Source organism: Rhinoderma darwinii, chromosome 5, assembly GCF_050947455.1.
Source record: "Rhinoderma darwinii isolate aRhiDar2 chromosome 5, aRhiDar2.hap1, whole genome shotgun sequence".
NCBI lineage: Eukaryota > Metazoa > Chordata > Amphibia > Anura > Rhinodermatidae > Rhinoderma > Rhinoderma darwinii.
In genome coordinates this window covers 332,700,807-332,724,655 of record NC_134691.1, presented here as the reverse complement: position 1 = coordinate 332,724,655, position 23,849 = coordinate 332,700,807, and the positions used below count along the sequence as shown (strand labels likewise).

Genomic DNA, 23,849 nt, shown 5'->3' with positions numbered 1-23,849 from the left:
GAACCTGTCACCATGTATCATAAAATTGCTAAACTAGGGGGCGCCATAAATGCAGATGGGGTGCAGTAAAATGGCGAATTTTATTCTGTGCTGCTGGATGCTATATAGGACTTATACAGAAGCAGGTACAGACTCATTAAAGGGGCTTGGTGGGGGTCTGACTTCCAGCACAGATCAGCTGACTGAAAGGCCGTGACGCTCCACTGAGCGCTGCAGCCACTTCATTACTTACCAGGAACAGCACCGTGCATCCAGTAGAGGTACTGCAGCTCAGTCCCATTCACTTGACTGGGACTGAGATGCAAAGAGACCTCAGATCGGTCTCTTTTAAAGGGTTTCCCCACCATAAAATTGATGGTATATATCAACTAGATACACAACCAATGTCTACTTGGTCAGGGGATGTGGGGTCCTTTACAAATGCCTAGTATGAAGGTGCTGCAGCACTTGAAAGGGTGCACTGGCCCTTCCAACATAGCCACCTGCTCTTCAAGGGGGTGTTTTGCAGTTCCTGGCACAGCCAGGAACGGCGCTGCTTTCAACTTCAATGTTGACTTCTGCAAAGTGCCTTTAAAGGATATAGTGCAAGGTGTACCAGAGAGATTTGAGCTGAGGGTCTTCGTTCCCCGCCAGTAGATGGTTTCTCCACACCTGCTCCGTGTCCAGGCCGTACCGCGATAAAGCCCGGAGCCGCATCTTAGTGGCGATATCCCTCTCTAGGGAATGGTCCTTCCCTTCCTCTGTGCACTCATACAGCTGCCTACTGCACGCCCACATCAACGAGGTGGTAGGGCTCCAGGCCAGAGAAATGCGCTCAAACACTGTAAAATCGGACATCGTCCTGTTAGGGGTAACAACCACCATCCGGTTCTGACTGGTCGGATGCCACGCGAAGGAGGCAATGTAGTTATCACAAGGTTGGACGCTCCTTTCGATTATAGTGGGCTCCGTTTCATCCCCGATAGGCGTGGGGGTGTGCTGCATATCATACAGCCTGATTATATTACTGTCCCGGGTTAAGGTGGCAAGTAACCCAGTCCTTGTCGGGCACCAGGCTACTTTGCTCAGTGGCTTAGGCTGCTCCGTAAGAGTAAGCACCGGCTTTTCAAATTTTCTAAGGTCCCAAATGGCCACTTGACCTTCAAAGAAAGAAGCCACCCTGTCATGGAAGTGGGGGTCCACGGTCACCCCCTGCACAGCTTTGGTGTTCACAAACATTTTCTGGTTGGTGTTTCGGAGGTCGAATATGGCCAAGTTACGGTGCATCCCGGCCAGGAGCAACTTCTGGTCCCTAGGAAGCCAGCAGAGGGATAGACAGGCGTCGTTCTGGCCCAGTTCATACAGGGGCTTAGTCACCACCAAGCTCGTTTCGTTGTCACCAGTTGAAAGGCGGACCTTCTCCATGGTGGCGTCGGGGGTGTACTTGCTGCTGATATCCCAGATCGATACGGAAAAGTCAGCTCTGTGCTTGTCCAGGCCAGCTGCCAGCCAATTGCTATCCAGGAGATTCCAGGCAAGGGTGTTGCACTGCCTGGCGTGTTTAGGGACAAACTCCTTACCAATCAAGTCCTTGCACTTGGAGTTGTGATCTTGGCCCAGACTGGTGAGCACCACTCTACCGTTAGCCTGGCCAACAGCCAAGAGGCATTCTGGGTCATATTTTGGATACCAAGCGACGCATTTCATGTAAGGTGTATCCGAGTTTATGGCCAAGAGGGTAGCGGTGGTCTCCTCCGAGAGTCGTAAGGATCCAGCCTTGAGTTCAGAGTTGGTGTTGACCCTGGATTCAATGTGATAGAGGATGAGCTCCGAGTCACACACCACAAACCTGTCCACGTGGTGGGGGGCCCACAGGATGTCCGGTTTGGACCCGCTCATTTTTTATAGATCAGAGAGCACTGAAAATAAATAAAAAGACTTAGGATATGATCGTGGTAATTGACATCCTATTCAGAATAAATTTGAAACGTATTACTCTCACTCACAAAGCTCTCCCCAGTGCTGCACCTTCCTACATCTCCTCCCTCATCTCTGTCCACCACCCGACCCACGCTCTACGTAATCCAAACTTCCCACTTCCGTCTCCGAGACTATTCTCGTGCTGCACCGGTCCTCTGGAACGCGCTACCCCAGACAAACAGATTAGTTCCCAACATCAACAGTTGTAAAGGGTAACGAAACTTTAAAAACACTTTTGACATGTAATTTTAGAAGTTTTGATGGGTGGGGGTCTGAGCACCGAGACCTCCACCAATCGGTAAAACGAAGCGGCAGAAACGCTCGGGTTTCTGATCAGCTTTCCTCGGAGCAGTGAATGGACTTAATGTACGGACTCAATAGAAAGTCTATGAGCCTGTACACCGCTCGCTCAGCTTTCCGAGAAAAGTGTTCAGAAATGAAGCAGCACAGGGTCACCTGAGCACTTCTGCTGCTTCATTTTACCTATTGATGGGGGCCTCAGTGCTCGGACCCCCACCGATCAAAATTACTGACGTGTCAAAAGTTTTTTTAAGGTTTAGTTATTCTTTAATTCTGCCTCAAAATTCCGTTTGAAATGTTGAGGCAGATTTTCGTCTGCCTGCACGCCGTTTGCCGCGTTTTTTTCGCTCGCGCCCATTGAGTGCCACAGGCAAAAAGGCAGCGAAATACGCTTTCTCTGCCTCCCATTGATGTCAATGGGAGGTCAGAGGCATAAACCCCCGAAGATAAGGCAAGTCGCTTATTTTTACCGCTCGCGGTAAAAAAATGCGCCCGCCTCCCATTGAAATCAATGGGAGGCACTTTTGGCCATTTTTTGGCGCGTTTTACGACGTGGTTTCCGCGTCAAAAGATTGTGTGAACAGGGCCTAAGTGTGCCCTGAAAACAGATTTTTAGACAGGCCTATAATATTCCCTAATCTGACTTCTTTCCTTGGCCCCCCCTTTTATATTAGTCATCAGAACTTGACCCCCTCATTCAGCAGGATCCCCCACACTCCTTGCACCCTAATACACTTCATGTCCGTCATACACAGATAATGGCTGGTGACAGCTCATGCAGCTTTATGTTACTACCCCGTGTGTATAAAAGATGGCCGGACCATTGTAGCGAACAGGCACTTTTTACATTTTGTGTCTCCCTTATTTCCACCTCTTGTATGAATCCTTTTTTTTTTAAATCAAACCAGTTTTTATTGATAGTACAACATACATTATAAATCTCCTGTATATCTAGTCAATTCCAACAATCAATACATTTTCAGTTTTGTACAGAATATTCAGTTACATTTAACATAACTCCCCCTTCCCTGCAACCAAACTCCCCCCCCCTCCCCCGCAGTATCTCCTTTCCCTGGCTCGTACATTTTCTCTCCCGCATCATACTAATATATTCATAAGCGATCTCCTGATCATGTCCCCTCAATCTGCCTCCTACCTCCCTGCCGTACCATAGTTATGTATCCACTTTCCCCATTGTTTATCATATTTGTGCATTGCCCCACGTTTCAGATATATCCGATGTTCTAACGACACCGTGTGATTAACATATCCTACCAGTTCAGACACCTCCGGGGGATCCGTGTTCAGCCAATATTTTGCTATCAGCTTCCTAGCATGGTATAAAACTTTTTTAATAGCCAGTAATTCAGCCCCATTTCCTCCCTCCTCCCCCATACAACCCAACATAAAGATCTTAGGTTCCAACGGGAAATCCCTCCCATATACTCTCGCTACCATGCCTCCAACCTCCTTCCAGTAGTCCTTCAGCATCGGACAGTCCCAGAACATATGCTTTATGTCTGCCCCATCAAACGAACACCTGGGACACTCCTTCGTTGGCCTAAGCCGCATTTGCCATAACACCTTAGGTGTCCTATACACCCTATGCAGGAGAAAAAGTTGTGACCGCCTATGTGCTACATTAATGGACAGCATTTTGGGCGATTCGAGTATCTCCTCCCACTCTTCATCTGTTATAGTCCCCACATCTTCTTCCCATTTGCGTCTGATCTCCCCCATCGGATCTCCAAGGAATTTGGAAAGTAATGTACTATATATCACAGAGATAATCCCCTTAGTGTCCTTTGCCCCCAATACCTGTTCCATCGCTCCCATAGTGGAGCAGCTCAAGTCCACCGACCTACCCTGGGCCTGCGCCGCATGACGCAACTGGAGATACTGATAGAACATCCGATGTGGGAGTCCAAACTCCTCCTGCAATTGTGAGAACAATTTGAGACTTCCTCCCTCATACAACTGGTATACATATCTGACCCCTGCTTGTTCCCATTCCTGGAAGCCAGCCAAGATACTAAATTCCCATAGGTATGGATTGTCCCATAGAGGCATATAGTTGGAGCACCCTGTAACGCCCAATATTTTCTTGCATTCCCACCAGATCCTATGTATCAATAGCAAGGTTGGTTTCCCTTTCGCCTCCCTCCGCAACTTATGAGACTCCATGGCCTCTAGTATATCCGTGCATTGACTCAAATAATACACCAGTTTCCCACTAGAGTCCCACTCTTCCCTATTCTTCCAACCTTTAAAGTGTTGCACTTGGGCTGCTAGATAATATATCCACGCATTTGGAATAGCCAATCCTCCCTGGTCTGTTGGTAATTGTAGTTTTTCCAATTTAATCCTGGGGATCCCCCTTTTCCACACCAAGTCCCTAAACAGATTATGTATTCTCCTGAACCAGTACTTAGGCAACCACACTGGGGCATTATGCACAACATAAAGAACCTGAGGCATCAGAATCATTTTAATCAGGTTTGCTCTTCCTAGCGCTGAAAGTGGTAGTCCTAGCCATATTCTAGTCTTTTCTTTTAGTTTGTCCAGTAATGGTTTTACATTCAGTGCGACAAAGTCCTGCACCCTCGCCGAGACCTTAATCCCCAGATATTTAAATTCCTTAACACAAGGTATATCAATTCCCCCCCCCCTGCAGTGGCCCCTCTAATGACTTGAGTGGCAATAATGCCGACTTACTCCAATTAATTTGCAACCCTGAAAATTTACCAAACCGTTCCAATACGGTCATTATCATAGGCAGTGATCGATCTATCTCTCCCAGAAATAGCAAAATATCATCCGCATATAGTGCAATGCGTTCCTCCAGGTCCCCACATCGAAACCCTTCTATACCCGGATGTTGCCTTACTATGTTTGCCAGAGGTTCGATCGCTATAGCGAATAGTAACGGGGAAAGTGGACATCCCTGACGTGTCCCCCTCCCTAATCTAAAAGAGTCTGACATCCTTCCATTGGCTCTGATTCTAGCCACCGGTTCCTTATACAACAATTTTACCCATGTTATAAAATTTCTCCCAAAACCAAACCGCTCCAAAACAGCCCACAGATACCCCCATTCCACGCTGTCAAATGCCTTGGCAGCGTCTAAGGACAGCACTGCTCTACACTGCGTATCTGCAGCATCTGTCTGCAAATTCAAGAATAATCACCGTATATTAATCGCTGTAGATCTTGATGGCATGAATCCCGACTGATCCGGGCCCACTACTTTAGTTACCACTCTTGTCACCCTGTTAGCCAGAGCCTTTGCCAGAATTTTAACATCAGCGGGCAGCAGGGATATTGGTCTATAGGAATCTGGCTTTGTTCGATCTTTCCCCTCCTTGGGAATGACCACTATTGCTGCTTCGTACATAGTCTGCGGTAATCGCCCCCTGGTAAAACTATCTTGGAACACCTCTAATAACTCTGGCAGAAGCTCCCCCCCATATGTTTTGTACAGCTCAGTGGGTATTCCATCCATCCCTGGAGCCTTTTCATTTGCCATAGAACTCACCGCTTCCTGCAGTTCCTCCAAAGTAATTGGCTCCTCAAGCCACTCTCTCTCCTCCTCCCCCAGAGTAACCCACGTCATTTCCGCCAAATAGTCTGTCAGAAGATCTTCTGGATAATCTACCCTCGTGCGATACAGCTCAGTATAAAAGGACTTCAACACTCCCAGTATATCCCCTGTTTCTCCCACCAGTGTCCCGTCTTTATCCTGCAATTGGTGGATGAACGCCCCCTCCCTCTGAGGCCTAGCCATATTTGCCAACAATCTACCCGTCATTTCTCCCTCCTCATAGTATTTTTGTTGCAAAAACAACCTTTTATTAGCTGCTTGTTCCAGCTGATGTTCCTTTAGTAGTTTTTGGGCGACCTTCCACTGGGCCAAAGTTTCTACTGTACTATTAGCAATATGATTCTCCTCAGTTAACGTCACCCTTTCCCTCAGATGTTCTCCCACCTGTCTTGATTTATTCTTTATGATCGTGATCTCCCGAATATACACCCCCCTTATATTTGCTTTCATAGCGTCCCATAGGATATCTATAGGAACCGTACCTTTATTAAACTCAAAGTACTCCTGCAAGCTCGCAGTTATTATCTCCTCCCCCACTAGGTGTATCCAGAACGGATTTAGCCTCCAGTGCAGTCTTAGCCCCCCCATCTGTGGGCTGGTTCGAACCTTCAGTATCATCGGGGAGTGATCAGACAATGACCTTGGTAGATATTCCACCCCTTCCACCCCCTCAATCCCTAACCCGTTACTAAACATCAGATCTATTCTGGATAATGACCCATAAGTAGATGACACACAAGAATATTGCGTAGTAGAGGGCCATTTTGCCCGCCAAATATCTGTATATCCAACCTCCGTCATGTATTTCCCAAACCGCGTCAGAGCAGCCTCTCCTACCCCCCCCCCCTTTTGGAAATTTATCACACCTTTTATCCATTACGTTGTTGAAATCTCCCATTAGTATAGTCGGAACCATAGGCCAACTAGCCAACCTCTCCAACACTTCTCTTATTGGAACCACAGAATATGGGGGAGGTACATACAGTACCACAATTATACATTCCCAATTAAACAGTTTACAATGTACCCCTACATATCTGCCCTCTCCATCTCTAAAGGAAGCCAAACAGCAAAAAGGTACATCCCTATGAACCAGGAGACTAACCCCCCTCGAGTATGTGGAGTGAAAGGAGTGGAAGCTGTGCCTAATCCAAGCCCTATGTGCCTGTTGCACAGTATCAGCGGTAAGATGCGTTTCCTGTAGTCCCATCACTCCAGCAGACTGTCCTTTCAGGAAATCGAATATAGCTCGCCGTTTTGTTGCCTCCCCCATACCTCTCACATTCCATGACAAAAGATTTACCCTACCCCCCATCTAGCCATTTCTTTTAACTGACAGTGGCAATTACCGTTGAATCCAGTGTTAATCAGAGCATACTGCATTTCAAACTCCCTTTCCCTCCAAAACATTTTCCCCCCTCCACCCACTTCCCTAACCCACCCAACTTTACATAAACTTACCCTCCAAAGAGGGCCCGGGCTGGCGAAGAAACCTCCACCAATGTGACTATTCAGCTTCCCATTCACATTGCAGAAATACATCTCTTCCCGCAATATAAACTTAACCCCTTCCCTCTTTAGCCACTTTTGACCTTCCTGACAGAGCCTCATTTTTCAAATCTGACATGTGTCACTTTATGTGGTAATAACTCCGGAATGCTTTCACCTATCCAAGCGATTCTGAGATTGTTTTCTCGTGACACATTGGACTTTATGTTACTGGCAAAATTTGCTCGATATGTTCAGTATTTAATTGTGAAAAACACCAAAATTTAGCGAAAAATTGCAAAAATTAGCATTTTTCTCAATTTAAATGTATCTGCTTGTAAGACAGGCAGTTATAATACACAAAATTGTTGCTAATTAACATCCCCCATATGTCTACTTTAGATTGGCATCGTTTTTTGAACATCCTTTTATTTTTCTAGGACGTTACAAGGCTTAGAACTTTAGCAGCAATTTCTCACATTTTCAAGAAAATTTCAAAAGGCTATTTTTACAGGGGCCAGTTCAGTTGTGAAGTGGTTTTGAGGGCCTTATATATTAGAAACCCCAAAAAAGTCACCCCATTTTAAAAACTTCACCCCTCAAAGTATTCAAAACAGCATTTAGAAAATGTCTTAACCCTTTAAACATTTCACAGGAATTAAAGCAAAGTAGAGGTGAAATTTACAAATTTCATATTTTTCTGCAGAAATACATTTTTAATACAATTTTTTTTATAACACAGAAGGTTTTACCAGAGAAATGCAACTCAATATTTGTTGCCCAGTTTTTGCAGTTTTAGGAAATATCCCACATGTGGCCGTAGCGTGCTACTGGACTGAAGCACCGGCCTCAGAAGCAAAGGAGCACCTAGTGGATTTTGGGGCCTTATTTTTGTTAGAATATATTTTAGGCACCATGTCAGGTTTGAAGGGCTCTTGCGGTGCCAAAACAGTCAAAATCCCCCAAAAGTGACCCCATCTGGGAAACTAGACACCTCAAGGAAATTATCTAGGGGTGTAGTGAGCATTTTCACCGCACAGGTTTTTTACAGAAATTATTGGAAGTAGGCCGTGAAAATTAAAATCAACATTTCTTCAAAGAAAATGTAGGTTTAGCGATTTTTTTTCTCATTTCCACAAGGACTAAAGGAGAAAAAGCACCGCAAAATTTGTAAAGCAATTTCTCCCGAGTAAAACAATACCTCACATGTGGTAATAAACGGTTGTTTGGAGACACGGCGTGGCTGAGAAGGGAAAGAGCGCCATTTGGCTTTTGGAGTTCACATTTAGCAGGAATGGTTTGCGGAGGCCATGTCACATTTACAAAGCCCCTGAGGGGACAAAACAGTGAAAACCCCAAACAAGTGACCCCATTTTGGAAACTATACCCCTTGAGGAAATTATCTAGGGGTATAGTGAGCATTTTGACCCCACAGGTTTTTTGCAGAAATTTTTGCAAGTAGGCTGTGAAAATGAAAATCTACATTTTTTCAAATAAAATGTAGGTTTAGCTAATTTTTTTTCATTTCCACAAGGACTAAAGGAGAAAAATCACCATAAAATTTGTAAAGAAATTTCTCCCGAGTAAAACAGTACCCCACATGTGGTAATAAACGGCTGTTTGGACACACGGCGAGGCTGAGAAGGGAAAGAGCGCCATTTGGCTTTTGGAACTCAAATTTAGCAGGAATGGTTTGCGGAGGCCATGTTACATTTACAAAGCCCCTGAGGGGACAAAACAGTGGAAACCCCCCACAAGTGACCCCATTTTGGAAACAACACCCATTGAGGAAATTATCTAGGGGTATAGTGAGCGATTTGACACCACAGTTTTTTTGCAGAAATTATTGGAAGTAGGCCCTGAAAATAATAATCTACATTTTTTCAAAGAAAATGTAGGTTTAGCTAATTTTTTCTCATTTCCAGAAGGACTAAAGGAGAAAAAGCACCACAAAATTTGTAAAGCAATTTCTCCCGAGTAAAACAATACCCCACATGTGGTAATAAACGGCTGTTTGGACACACGGCAGGGCTTAGAAGGGAAAGAGCACTATTTGACTTTTTGAGATCACATTTAGCAGGAATGATTTGCGGAGGCCAGGTCACATTTGCAAAGCCCCTGAGGGGACAAAACAATGAAAACGCCCAAAAAGGGACTCCATTTAGGAAACTACACCTCTTGAAGAATGCATCTAGGGGTGTAGTGAGCATTTTGACCCCACAGATGTTTCATAGAATTTATTAGAATTAGGCAGTGAAAATAAAAACAGTCCTTTTTCTTCAATAAGACGTAGCTTTAGCGCAAATTTTTTCATTTTCTCAACAAATAAAGGAAAAAAAGAACCCAACATTTGTAAAGCTATTTCTCCCGAGTACGGCAATACCCCATATGTGGTCATAAACTGCTGTTTGGGCAAACGGCAGGGCTCAGAAGGGAAGGACCGCCATTTGGAGTGCAGATGTTGCTGGATTGGTTTCTGGGCACCTGTGGGCCCAAAACAGTGGAAACCCCCCAGAAGTGACCCCATTTTGTAAACTACACCCCTCAATGCATTTACCAAGGGGTGTAGTAAGCATTTTAACCCTGCAGGTGTTTTGTAGAAATTAGTGTGCGCTCAATGTTGCAGAGTGAAAATGGGATTTTTTTCCATAGATATGCCAATATGTGGTGCCCGGCTTGTGCCACCATAACAAGACAGCTCTCTAATTATTATGCGGTGTTTCCCGGTTTTAGAAACACCCTACATGTGGCCCTAATCTTTTGTCTGGACATATGACAGGGCTCAGAAGTGAAGAGTACCATGCGGAGTGGAGGCCTAATTTGGCGATTTACAAAGTATTGGTTCACAACTGCAGAGGCTCAGATGTGAAATAATAAAAAGAAACCCCTGATAAGTGACCCCATTATGGAACTGCACCCCTCAAGGCATTTATTAAGGGGTGTAGTGAGCATTTTCACCCCACAGGTCTTTTCCATAAATGAATGCGCTGCGGATGGTGCAAATTAAAAATTTATATTTTTCCCTAGATATGCCATTCAGTGGCAAATATGTCATGCCCAGCTTATGACGCTGGAGACACACACCACAAAAATTGTTAAAAGGGTTCTCACGGGTATGACGGTGCCATATATGTTGAAGGAAACTGCTGTTTGGGCACGCTGTAGGGTTCAGGGCCGAGGGAGCACCATTTGGCTTTTGGAGAGCGGATTTTGCTTGGTACTATATTTGTTTGAGTATTGCTGGTGTTTTATAATGTGGGGGTACATGTAAGCGGGGCGGAGTATATAAGGGGCATAGTCAGGTGGTATAAAAAAATAAAAATGATCCATAGATGTGTGTTACGCTGTGAAGCAATCCTTTCCGCACAGGCCAGTGTCGCACTGATAAATGGTGTCATTTCTTATCCCCCTTTTGGTCCACACTCCGCGCCTTTGTAGTTTGGGGAATTTTGCTGGGAAAGTATTATCCTGGTATAATACGGGCACCGTCGCTTCCATCGGATATGATTGGGCCCTCCCTTCCTGGTTCCCTAATTTTAGGTCCTTGATAAATCGCCTCTTGAAACAGAAGAAATGTTCCCCTCGGGCACAACTGCATATTTTTTTATTTCCTGACTTATTGGAGCCATAACTAATTTTATTTTTCATAGACGTAGCGGTATGAGGGCTGGTTTGTTGCGGGACGAGCTGTAGTTATTATTGGTACCATTTTGGGGTACATGTGACTTTTTGATCACCTTTTATCCTATTTTTTGGGATGCCAGGTAAACCAAAAAACGCAATTCTGGCACAGCTTTTTTTGGTTTTTTTTTATACAGAGTTCACCACGCATTATAAACTACATGTTACCTTTATTCTGCGGGTCAGTACGATTCCGGCGATACCTCATTTATAGAACTTTTTTATGTTTTACAACTTTTTGCACAATAAAATTACTTTTGTAAAAAGAATGTATTTTTTCTGTCGCCAAGTTGTGAGAACCATAACGTTTTAATTTTTTTGTCGACGGAGTTGTATGAGGGCTTGTTTTTTGCGGGACGAGCTATAGTTTTTATAGGTACCATTTTTGGATACGTGCGACTTTTTGATCACTTTTTATTGTAATATTTGTAGGGCAAAGTGACTAAAAAACAGAAACTCTGGTAACGTTTTTTACGGGTTTTTTTTACGCTGTTCACCGCGTGCAATAAATATAATATTTTGATACCTCCGGTCGTTACGGTCGTGGCGATACCAAATACATATGGTTTATTATTATTTTTCAATAATAAAGGACTTGATAAGAGTAAAAGGGGGATTGTGTGTTATTTGATTACTTGAAACTTTTATTGTTTTCAAACTTTTATTTTTTGCACTTTTTTTTACACTTTTTTATACTTTTTTTACACTTTTTCTCAAGTCCCACTAGGGGACTTGAAGGTCCAACGGTCAGATTTTTTTTTTTCTAATACATTGCACTACCTATGTAGTGCAATGTATTAGATCTGTCAGTCATTCACTGACAGCAAGCCGTTTAGGCTTCGCCTCCCGGCGGGGCCTAAATCGGCTTCCGTAATGGCAGAGCAGGAGACCATTGTGTCTCCTGTTGCCATAACAGCAGTCGCCAGTCCCGATTGCCTGTCAGGGCTGGCGATCTGCTTGTAACCGCTACGATGCAGCAATCGCTTTCGATTGCTGCATCGAAGGGGTTAATGGCAGGGATCGGAGCTAGCTCCGGTTCCTGCCGTTACAAGTGGATGTCAGCTGTACAGTACAGCTGACTTCCACCGCTGATGACGCCGGATCAGCTCCTGACCCGGCGCCATCTTGCCGGCAGCTACGGAAGCCGATCAGGCTCCGCCGCCGGGCGGATCTTGACCGGCCTCGGTGCTAGGCAGACCGGGAGGCCAGTATTAGGCCTCCGGTTGCCATTGCAGCCACCGGAACCCCGGCAATTTCATTACTGGGGTTCCGATGAGCTGCAAACACCTTAAGTGCAGCGATCGCGTTTGAGCGCTGCACTTAAGGGGTTAATGGCGGGGATCGAAGCTAATTTCGGTCCCCGCCGTTACAGTCGGATGTCAGCTGTAAGATACAGCTGAGATCCGGTGATGATGGGACCGGCTCAGCTTCTGAGCCGGTGCCAAACGTTTGACGTACATGTACGGCAAGATGCGGGAAGTCAGTACTTTCCATGACGTACATGTACGTCAAATGTCGGGAAGGGGTTAAGAACCACAAACCTCCCGCCACCTTACCACAATAGACATATAGCATTTCTGTGACTCAAATACCTGATGCTTCAACTAAACTAACATCTCTGTCTCCTCCTCTCACCATTATAGACATATAAACTGCAGACCCACATTAGAACAACAAATAAATGCAGAAAACAGTGCCTTATTCCTCTTCGCAGCTCATCCTTCTCTTTTTTTTTTCATAAAAATCAGAGTCCCCCTTTCAGCCCTCCACCTGATGATCACGCCGCATCTTCCCCTCGATCTTGACGAAGGCGATCTTCGTGACTATCCAGCCATCTCAGCGCATCTTTTGAGTTCTCAAAAAATTGTACGGATCCCAGCGCCGCAACCCGAAGCTTCGCCGGGTACAGCATTGAATATTGAACACGCAGATTCCTCAGTCGTCGTTTAATATCCATAAATTGCATCCTTCTTTTCTGAACCTCTGCAGAAAAATCTGGGTAAAATGACACTTTCACACCATTCACCCGTATATCTTGCTTTTCCCGGGCTTGCCGAAGAATTAAATCTCTGTCTTTATAATGAAGCAACTTTACCAACACAGGCCTTGGCGGCCGTCCAGGTGGGCCAGGGCGAGTTGGTACTCTATGGGCTCTTTCCACCGCAAACAGTGGGGTCAGCGACTCCTTACCAAACACCTCCAATAGCCATTTTTCAAAAAATGAATCCGGGTTGGACCCTTCTACTTTTTCAGGAATCCCCACCATCCTCACATTGTTTCGACGTAGGCGATTTTCCAGATCATCAGCTTTAGATAACAGGTAATTAACATCCACAGCTACCGCATTTACATCCCTCCTCATGGGCAGCATTCTGTCTTCCAATTCGCTGACCCTGCCTTCCACCGCTGTTGTTCGTTCCGAAACTTTCTGTAAATCGTGACGTATGATGGAGATATCCTCCTTAATTCCGCCCACCTGGCAGGTAAGTTTAGCTAGCGTGGAATTACACAGGCTCACCGCCGAAAAAACATCCGCCAGCGTGGGTCCCGGCTTATTCAAGCTATGCGAGCCTCGATCCAGCCCTCCTCCTGAGCTGCCTGCAGCATCTTCTCCATTCTCTTCCTCCTCTGACTCCATCTGTGCCCTCAGCGGTTCATACCTAGACCCTGAGTGGCCTGTCTGCTTTTTCCCTCCGTCTGTCATCTCTCCATCAGCAGCTGCCTTCATGGGCATCTTTCTGGCAAAACGCTCCAGCCGGGATGCCGCCGCCCCTCTCAAGTCCCTGCTCTCTGCCATCATGCACGTGTCGGCGCCATCTTGTAAGCGCAGCTCACCTTCCTCTGCCGCCTTAGACTTTCTGGAACGGGTCATTACAGCCTCCAACAGCTCCAAAGTCGTGTCCACAGATTCTCCTCCTTCTCCCCTCTCCGCACAGGTATGTCTCCGTTAGGATAATTCAGCCACAGGATATGTACCAGGATATCGGCAGCGGGAGCTCCGGTTCCTGCGTCCGCTCACATATGCCGCTAAGCCACGCTTGTATGAATCCTTAATTAGTTTTGTCCCTATGTAATGTCTGATATGGTCTGTACAATGTACCCCCTGAATTGTAAAGTCCTGCAGAATATGTTGCCGTCATAACTAAAGATTATTATTATTCTGAAGCCCAGTCTGCATTCTATTAAAAGGGGTTGTCTAGGCTCCCTGCTTGATCAGTGTCTGCACAGAGCGTTCTCAGGTCATTTGGATTCTGAGAAGTGGATACTGCAGAATAATACAATGTAGGAGAAATTAAATGCCCTCCCCTGTAATTAAAGGAGCTCAGCCAAGCTGTTTAGGGAGTGTGATGACAAAGCTTGTCTACTTTTCCCAATGACAACCAGCAGCATAGTGAGTGCAGCTCTGGAGTGTAATACAGGATGTAACTCAGGATCAGTACAGGATAAGTAATGTATGTACACAGTGACTCCACCAGCAGAATAGTGAGTGCAGCTCTGGAGTATAATACAGGATGTAACTCAGGATCAGTACAGGATAAGTAATGTAATGTATGTACACAGTGACTCCACCAGCAGAATAGTGAGTGCAGCTCTGGAGTATAATACTGGATATAACTCAGGATCAGTACAGGATAAGTAATGTAATGTATGTACACAGTGACTCCACCAGCAGAATAGTGAGTGCAGCTCTGGCGTATAATACAGACTGTAACTCAGGATCAGTACAGGATAAGTAATGTAATGTATGTACACAGTGACTCCACCAGCAGAATAGTGAGTGCAGCTCTGGAGTATAATACAGGATGTAACGCAGGATCAGTACAGGATAAGTAATGTATGTACACAGTGACTCCACCAGCAGAATAGTGAGTGCAGCTCTGGAGTATAATACAGGATGTAAGTCAGGATCAGTACAGGATAAGTAATGTAATGTATGTACACAGTGACTCCACCAGCAGAATAGTGAGTGCAGCTCTGGAGTATAATACAGGATGTAACTTAGGATCAGTACAGGATAAGTAATGTAATGTATGTACACAGTGACTCCACCAGCAGAATAGTGAGTGCAGCTCTGGAGTATAATACAGGATGTAACTCAGGATCAGTACAGGATAAGTAATGTAATGTATGTACACAGTGACTCCACCAGCAGAATAGTGAGTGCAGCTCTGGAGTATAATACAGGATGTAACTCAGGATCAGTGCAGGATAAGTAATGTATGTACACAGTGACTCCACCAGCAGAATAGTGAGTGCAGCTCTGGAGTATAATACAGGATGTAACTCAGGATCAGAACAGGATAAGTAATGTAATGTATGTACACAGTGACTCCACCAGCAGAATAGTGAGTACAGCTCTGGAGTATAATACAGGATGTAACTCAGGATAAGTAATGTAATGTATGTACACAGTGACTCCTCCAGCAGAATAGTGAGTGCAGCTCTGGAGTATAATACAGAATGTAACTCAGGATCAGTACAGGATAAGTAATGTAATGTATGTACACAGTGACTCCACCAGCAGAATAGTGAGTGCCGCTCTGGTGTATAATACAGAATGTAACTCAGGATCAGAAAAGGATAAGTAATGTAATGTATGTACACAGTGACTCCACCAGCAGAATAGTGAGTGCAGCTCTGGAGTGTAATACAGGATGTAACTCAGGATCAGTACAGGATAAGTAATGTAATGTATGTACACAGTGACTCCACCAGCAGAATAGTGAGTGCAGCTCTGGAGTATAATACAGGATGTTACTCAGGATCAGTAATGTAATGTATGTACACAGTGATTCCACCAGCAGAATAGTGAGTGCAGCTCTGGAGTATAATACAGAATGTATCTCAGGATCAGTACAGGATAAGTAATGTAATGTATGTACACAGTGACTCCTCCAGCAGAATAGTGAGTGCAGCTCTGGAGTATAATACAGAATGTAACTCAGGATCAGTACAGGATAAGTAATGTAATGTATGTACACAGTGACTCCACCAGCAGAATAGTGAGTGCCGCTCTGGAGTGTAATACAGGATGTAACTCAGGATCAGTACAGGATAAGTAATGTAATGTATGTACACAGTGACTCCACCAGCAGAATAGTGAGTGCAGCTCTGGAGTATAATACAGGATGTTACTCAGGATCAGTAATGTAATGTATGTACACAGTGATTCCACCAGCAGAATAGTGAGTGCAGCTCTGGAGTATAATACAGAATGTATCTCAGGATCAGTACAGGATAAGTAATGTAATGTATGTACACAGTGACTCCACCAGCAGAATAGTGAGTGCAGCTCTGGAGTATAATACAGGATATAACTCAGGATCAGTACAGGATAAGTAATGTAATGTATGTACACAGTGACTCCACCAGCAGAATAGTGAGTGCAGCTCTGGAGTATAATACAGGATGTTACTCAGGATCAGTAATGTAATGTATGTACACAGTGATTCCACCAGCAGAATAGTGAGTGCAGCTCTGGAGTATAATACAGAATGTATCTCAGGATCAGTACAGGATAAGTAATGTAATGTATGTACACAGTGACTCCACCAGCAGAATAGTGAGTGCAGCTCTGGAGTATAATACAGGATGTAACTCAGGATCAGTACAGGATAAGTAATGTAATGTATGTACACAGTGACTCCACCAGCAGAATAGTGAGTGCAGCTCTGGAGTATAATACAGGATGTAACTCCAGATCAGTACAGGATAAGTAATGTAATGTATGTACACAGTGACTCCACCAGCAGGATAGTGAGTGCAGCTCTGGAGTATAATACAGGATGTTACTCAGGATCAGTACAGGATAAGTAATGTAATGTATGTACACAGTGACTCCACCAGCAGAATAGTGAGTGCAGCTATGGAGTATAATACAGGATGTAACTCAGGATCAGTACAGGATAAGTAATGTAATGTATGTACACAGTGACTCCACCAGCAGAATAGTGAGTGCAGCTCTGGAGTATAATACAGGATGTAACTTAGGATCAGTACAGGATAAGTAATGTAATGTATGTACACAGTGACTCCACCAGCAGAATAGTGAGTGCAGCTCTGGAGTATAATACAGGATGTAACTCAGGATCAGTACAGGATAAGTAATGTAATGTATGTACACAGTGACTCCACCAGCAGAATAGTGAGTGCAGCTCTGGAGTATAATACAGGATGTAACTCAGGATCAGTGCAGGATAAGTAATGTATGTACACAGTGACTCCACCAGCAGAATAGTGAGTGCAGCTCTGGAGTATAATACAGGATGTAACTCAGGATCAGAACAGGATAAGTAATGTAATGTATGTACACAGTGACTCCACCAGCAGAATAGTGAGTACAGCTCTGGAGTATAATACAGGATGTAACTCAGGATAAGTAATGTAATGTATGTACACAGTGACTCCTCCAGCAGAATAGTGAGTGCAGCTCTGGAGTATAATACAGAATGTAACTCAGGATCAGTACAGGATAAGTAATGTAATGTATGTACACAGTGACTCCACCAGCAGAATAGTGAGTGCCGCTCTGGTGTATAATACAGAATGTAACTCAGGATCAGAAAAGGATAAGTAATGTAATGTATGTACACAGTGACTCCACCAGCAGAATAGTGAGTGCAGCTCTGGAGTGTAATACAGGATGTAACTCAGGATCAGTACAGGATAAGTAATGTAATGTATGTACACAGTGACTCCACCAGCAGAATAGTGAGTGCAGCTCTGGAGTATAATACAGGATGTTACTCAGGATCAGTAATGTAATGTATGTACACAGTGATTCCACCAGCAGAATAGTGAGTGCAGCTCTGGAGTATAATACAGAATGTATCTCAGGATCAGTACAGGATAAGTAATGTAATGTATGTACACAGTGACTCCTCCAGCAGAATAGTGAGTGCAGCTCTGGAGTATAATACAGAATGTAACTCAGGATCAGTACAGGATAAGTAATGTAATGTATGTACACAGTGACTCCACCAGCAGAATAGTGAGTGCCGCTCTGGAGTGTAATACAGGATGTAACTCAGGATCAGTACAGGATAAGTAATGTAATGTATGTACACAGTGACTCCACCAGCAGAATAGTGAGTGCAGCTCTGGAGTATAATACAGGATGTTACTCAGGATCAGTAATGTAATGTATGTACACAGTGATTCCACCAGCAGAATAGTGAGTGCAGCTCTGGAGTATAATACAGAATGTATCTCAGGATCAGTACAGGATAAGTAATGTAATGTATGTACACAGTGACTCCACCAGCAGAATAGTGAGTGCAGCTCTGGAGTATAATACAGGATATAACTCAGGATCAGTACAGGATAAGTAATGTAATGTATGTACACAGTGACTCCACCAGCAGAATAGTGAGTGCAGCTCTGGAGTATAATACAGGATGTTACTCAGGATCAGTAATGTAATGTATGTACACAGTGATTCCACCAGCAGAATAGTGAGTGCAGCTCTGGAGTATAATACAGAATGTATCTCAGGATCAGTACAGGATAAGTAATGTAATGTATGTACACAGTGACTCCACCAGCAGAATAGTGAGTGCAGCTCTGGAGTATAATACAGGATGTAACTCAGGATCAGTACAGGATAAGTAATGTAATGTATGTACACAGTGACTCCACCAGCAGAATAGTGAGTGCAGCTCTGGAGTATAATACAGGATGTAACTCCAGATCAGTACAGGATAAGTAATGTAATGTATGTACACAGTGACTCCACCAGCAGGATAGTGAGTGCAGCTCTGGAGTATAATACAGGATGTTACTCAGGATCAGTACAGGATAAGTAATGTAATGTATGTACACAGTGACTCCACCAGCAGAATAGTGAGTGCAGCTATGGAGTATAATACAGGATGTAACTCAGGATCAGTACAGGATAAGTAATGTAATGTATGTACACAGTGACTCCACCAGCAGAATAGTGAGTGCAGCTCTGGAGAATAATACAGGATGTAACTCAGGATCAGTACAGGATAAGTAATGTAATGTATGTACACAGTGACTCCACCAGCAGAATAGTGAGTGCAGCTCTGGAGTATAATACAGAATGTATCTCAGGATCAGTACAGGATAAGTAATGTATGTACACAGTGACTCCACCAGCAGAATAGTGAGTGCAGCTCTGGAGTATAATACAGGATGTAACTCAGGATCAGTACAGGATAAGTAATGTAATGTATGTACACAGTGACTCCACCAGCAGAATAGTGAGTGCAGCTCTGGAGTATAATACAGGATGTTACTCAGGATCAGTACAGGATAAGTAATGTAATGTATGTACACAGTGACTCCACCAGCGGAATAGTGAGTGCAGCTCTGGAGTATAATATAGGATGTAACTCAGGATCAGTACAGGATAAGTAATGTAATGTATGTACACAGTGACTATTGCTATTTGTTGCGGGATTTACCTACCCATTGAATTCAATGGGGAAAACCTCCAACAAATAAGCAGCGTTTACGCAAATACAATTGAAATGCTGCGGAATAAAATTCCGCACCGCAGGTAAATTTCGGAGCGTTTTTTCCGCTCGCCATTTACGTGTGCTGCTGCTACTGTATTCGCTGCAGATTTTCCGTTGCGGAAAAACCGCAGTATTTGCACTACGTGTGAACTGAACCTTACTCTCCACACCGCCGCCCACAAGGTTGGCAGTTTATGAACTCCTGGCCCCGATTAGTCCAGCGCTGATGACCAGGTCTCCTTCCACGTCGCTGGATATTCTCATTCTAATGTACATTGACACCAAAACTGATCCACGGTAAACTGGATTACTTGATTTTATGCCGCGCTCCGGGGTCACGTGTCTAATTTCCATACAGCGAAGCTCCAATCATGAAAGGGCAGGTGTCTCTAATAAAGCGGCCATCGAGTGTACCTATGTGTAAATATAAAACGTCCAACAGTCTGGAATTTCCAATAATCGGGCGCAGATAGCCGACAATGCCGGATTACCGCGTTTTGACTTTGTGTGACATTTACCGGAGGAAAAAAAATTGGAAATGGTGAAAAAAAGTTGCGCAACTTCCCTGCACCAAGAATCCCATGGCACAGGCAGCGGTTTAGCCCCGGCTATAGCTGGCACCAGCCATACATGTTATTATTATACACAGACAAGACCACCCTGCAGATGCTGCACTGCAATAATGGAAGCCACCATGGAACTACAAGTCCCAGCATGCCTTGCAGACTCAGCCTCTTGGGGCACGCTGGGATTTACAGCTACAGGCTGCAAAACTAAAGCCTTGTCTCCGTGTTACCTTCCACGGGATGACGAGCAGGGCTCCACCGCAACCGGAACTGCCAGGTGTAAGCGTCACCAGTACCACGGAGGAGCGCGCGGTCACTTCCTAACCTGACTCTGCTACAGGCAACATACGTCATTACGTCGCTCACGTCCTGCCGTTCAAGGGGCGTGGTTATGCAAATAGGCAAATGGAATGAGTCAGATGATTGACAGTGTTCGCGTTGCATGGATTTAAACCGGCTGTTTTAGTAATTGTTTTTATACTACAGTGTGGATTATCGACTCAGTATGGGTGTGCACAGGCAGAGGAGTGGTTGTCTATAGCAACCAATCAGATAGCAGCTTTCATTTTCTTTTTTTTGCACTGTCAAAATAAAAGCTGGAATTTGATTGGTTGCTGGGTCAACTACTATACAGGGGAGATAAAACGGGTGTAAAAGAACAGTGAAACAACCAATCAGGTAACAGCTTTCATTTTCTATCCTGCGCTGTAATGATGAAAGCTGAAATCTGGTTAATGGGGCCACTGCCCATAGCAACCAATCATTCTGCAGCTTTCATTTAAAAATAAGGCCTCTCCTGTATTTGGTTGGTTGCCATGCGCAACCGCTGCATTTTTCCTTTGCACCAGTTTTGATAAAGTCTCAAATTTGGGACAACTAGAGAGTTCCGCACTGCAGCCCAGGTCTGCAACATTAGCAACTTAACTTGCCAGGTTTGAGATGAACTTTGTCGAATTTATATTCGAGTTTAGCAAATAGATTTACCTGTTTCATCAATTCCCTGATGTGCCGGTCCAAAGAATACAACTAGAGAATTCAATGATTAGTCTCAAAAATTCGTCATACGCGAATGTCAAACCAGGCAAATCAATTAGCCAATGCATCCTATTGGCTGGCGAATACAGTAAAAGATTCTTTCACCTCTTTTTCTGAGAATAATAGGGAATCAATTCTTCCATTATATTCTATGGACCAGCAAATCAGGTAAAATGGCGAAACAGGCAAATCAATTCGCTCTCCCCTAATTATCATATTCACCAGTCCATAGAATACAATGATAGAATTGATCCGCCTATGGTTCTCCTAATTTCGCCAAAGTAAGGCCAAATTCACACGAGCGTGTGCGTTTTGCGTGCGCAAGAAACGCAGCGTTTTTTGCGCGTTGCAGTTCCGTGTGTCATAAGTGTTTAGTACGTGGCTGCGTGATTTTCGCGCATATGCCAGCCCTATGACACGCGGTTTTGAGGTTTAGAAAAAGAAATGAAGGAGGTGGTTTTCTTTTTCCCTTCATTTCTTGATCTACTGTTGCGCGAATCACACGCAGCACACGGAAGTGCATCCGTGTGCTGCGCGTGATTTTCTCGCACCCATTGACTTCATTGGGTGCGTGATGCGCAAAAAACGCTCAAGTACAGGACATGTCGTGAGTTTCACGCAGCGGACACGACGGAATGTCTGAATGTCCCCATTGCCTTACATAGGTCCGTGCGACGCGCGTATCATTGACGTGAACTACCTCGTGTAAATAAGGCCTTGGTCTCGCACCTGGTAGAATTAATGAGCCCAATGCATTCTAATGGCTTGTGAGTCATGAACCGTTTTGAGAATCGACAAAACGCAAATCGGGCAAAAAAACGATGGATGGCTTTGTCTGTCATTATTAACGGGGGAAATCTGGTAGTGTTTATAGGGACACATCCTAGTGCAGATTCCAGGCACCAAACTCAAAAATACACAGTCAATAAAAACCAAAAAGTTCACTATTCCGATAAATCTCTTTTTTTATTGGATATTGACCTTGATTGGATATTGACAATGGTTATATATTTGATAAAGGATCCTCGGGGAGGGGATTCAGGGTCCGCAAAAAAGCATGTGATGAAAGGACGGATTGTACAACTAAAAAAGTCACACGGGTTCAAGGGTTAAAGATAACATGGATTCAGCCACAGGGATCCCATGAACAGTGATTGGTCGTATTGGGGTTTTTGTACTTTCCTGGCTTATAACCCATCTAGATGAGCCATGAGAGTTCGGGTTATACAGGATTTGAGAAACAGGTCTACTTTCTTGCAAAAACAGCGCCACACCTGTCCAAGGGTTGTGCGTGGTATTACAGCTCTGCTCCATTCACTTCTGTAGAGCCTGGCTGCGATACCAGATACAATCCATGGACAGGTGTGGGGCTCTTTCTGACAGGAAGCTGCCATGTTTTTCTAGAGCCGCACAACCCCTTAAAATATAGATGAGACCTTTTCTGCAGACGAGGAAATCTCCAATCTTGATTCTTAGATAATGGAGGGAAGAGAAACACACAAAATCCCCAGGAAGGGAGAAACCTCATTCCTCTTTTTGAGGCAAAAAAAAAGCTTTTTCAGGGTAGGAACACACACAGCGTATCCACCCTGAACCCCACGGTGAATGGCGTCCGATAAACCGTACCACATGCGGTTTTTCGGGCAGAATTTCTGCAGCGAAAAACAGCGTCTGCGTAGTCCGGCCTCCTAAAATGACGCTGCAGGCCTTGGCTGCAGCGTTCACATGGGATGAGATGTCATCCCAGGTGGCCAGACTGATGAAGAAACAGGGAATTCTAGGTAAGTATAACTTTTTTTTCTTTTACTTGCGATTTATGCGGCGAAATCGCTGCGATTCCGCCGCAAATGTCGCAACACGCACCACTTTGTTGCGGGTTTCATCTGTAATTACGGATCAGTTAAATAAGGATGAAATTGCGGATCCATCCATTTCTATTGGCCACGGACACCTTTCTGTATATTTATGAATGTGTGTCTGTGCCATAGAAATGATCTGCAAAATATAGAACATGTCCTATTCTTGTCCGCAATTGCGGCATGGACTCGCCAACAGAAGTCCATTGGGCAGTTCCACAAAGGCAGACGGCTACGGATGTGGATCCGTAGCCATCTGTAATTGCAGAAGCTTTGCCATGCGACGGCAGGGGATTCATCATGGAGACCATTTCAAGGGGTTGAAACATGTTGGTGACGTCAGTTGTAGCCTCCCATTATTATTTTTTTGCGGATCCGTAAATACGGATGCAGCACGGACCGTATTTTCGGAGAGCATGCAAGCTTGGCTGATGACTTGCGGATGACTACGGATCCGTATTTGTGGACAGTAAAAACCCTTACGGTCATGTGAATGAGGCCTTACTAAGGCCTCATGCCCACTTCAGTTTTTTTCTTCAGGGTGCTAGCCGTTTTTCAGACGGCTAGCACCCTGACCCATTCATTTCAATGGGGCCATGCACACTACAGTTTTTTTGACGGTCCCGTTGCTCCGTTTTTACAAAAGTAGAGCATGTCCTACTTTGGTCCGAGATTCCGTGACCGTGAGGCCCATGCAAGTCAATGGGGCCGTCAAAAAAACTGAAGGCACACGGAAGGCATCCGTGTGCCGTCCATGTGTGAAGGAGCCGTTGCCTAGCAACGGCCGGGCGGGCAGAGGTACACATACAGACAGATACGGAACTCCACTAATCGGCAGCCCCTTCTCTCTGTCATCACTCTTAGAGAGAAGAGGCTGCTG

At 44.6% G+C, this 23,849-nt stretch overlaps 1 protein-coding gene across 1 annotated transcript in view; it reads right to left on the bottom strand.

Annotated features, from left to right (window-relative positions):
• The window catches only part of MIOS (meiosis regulator for oocyte development), a 33,767-nt gene extending 13,288 nt beyond the window's left edge, over positions 1 to 20,479 (bottom strand). Inside the window, exons 1-2 of the mRNA XM_075827749.1 lie at positions 20,309 to 20,479; positions 582 to 1,898 (exon numbers count right to left, since the gene is read on the bottom strand). Coding sequence (XP_075683864.1) covers positions 582 to 1,878 — 1,297 coding nt within the window. The 5' untranslated portion in view covers positions 1,879 to 1,898; positions 20,309 to 20,479. The remainder of the gene's footprint in view (positions 1 to 581; positions 1,899 to 20,308) is intronic.
• Positions 20,480 to 23,849: the final 3,370 nt, after the last annotated feature.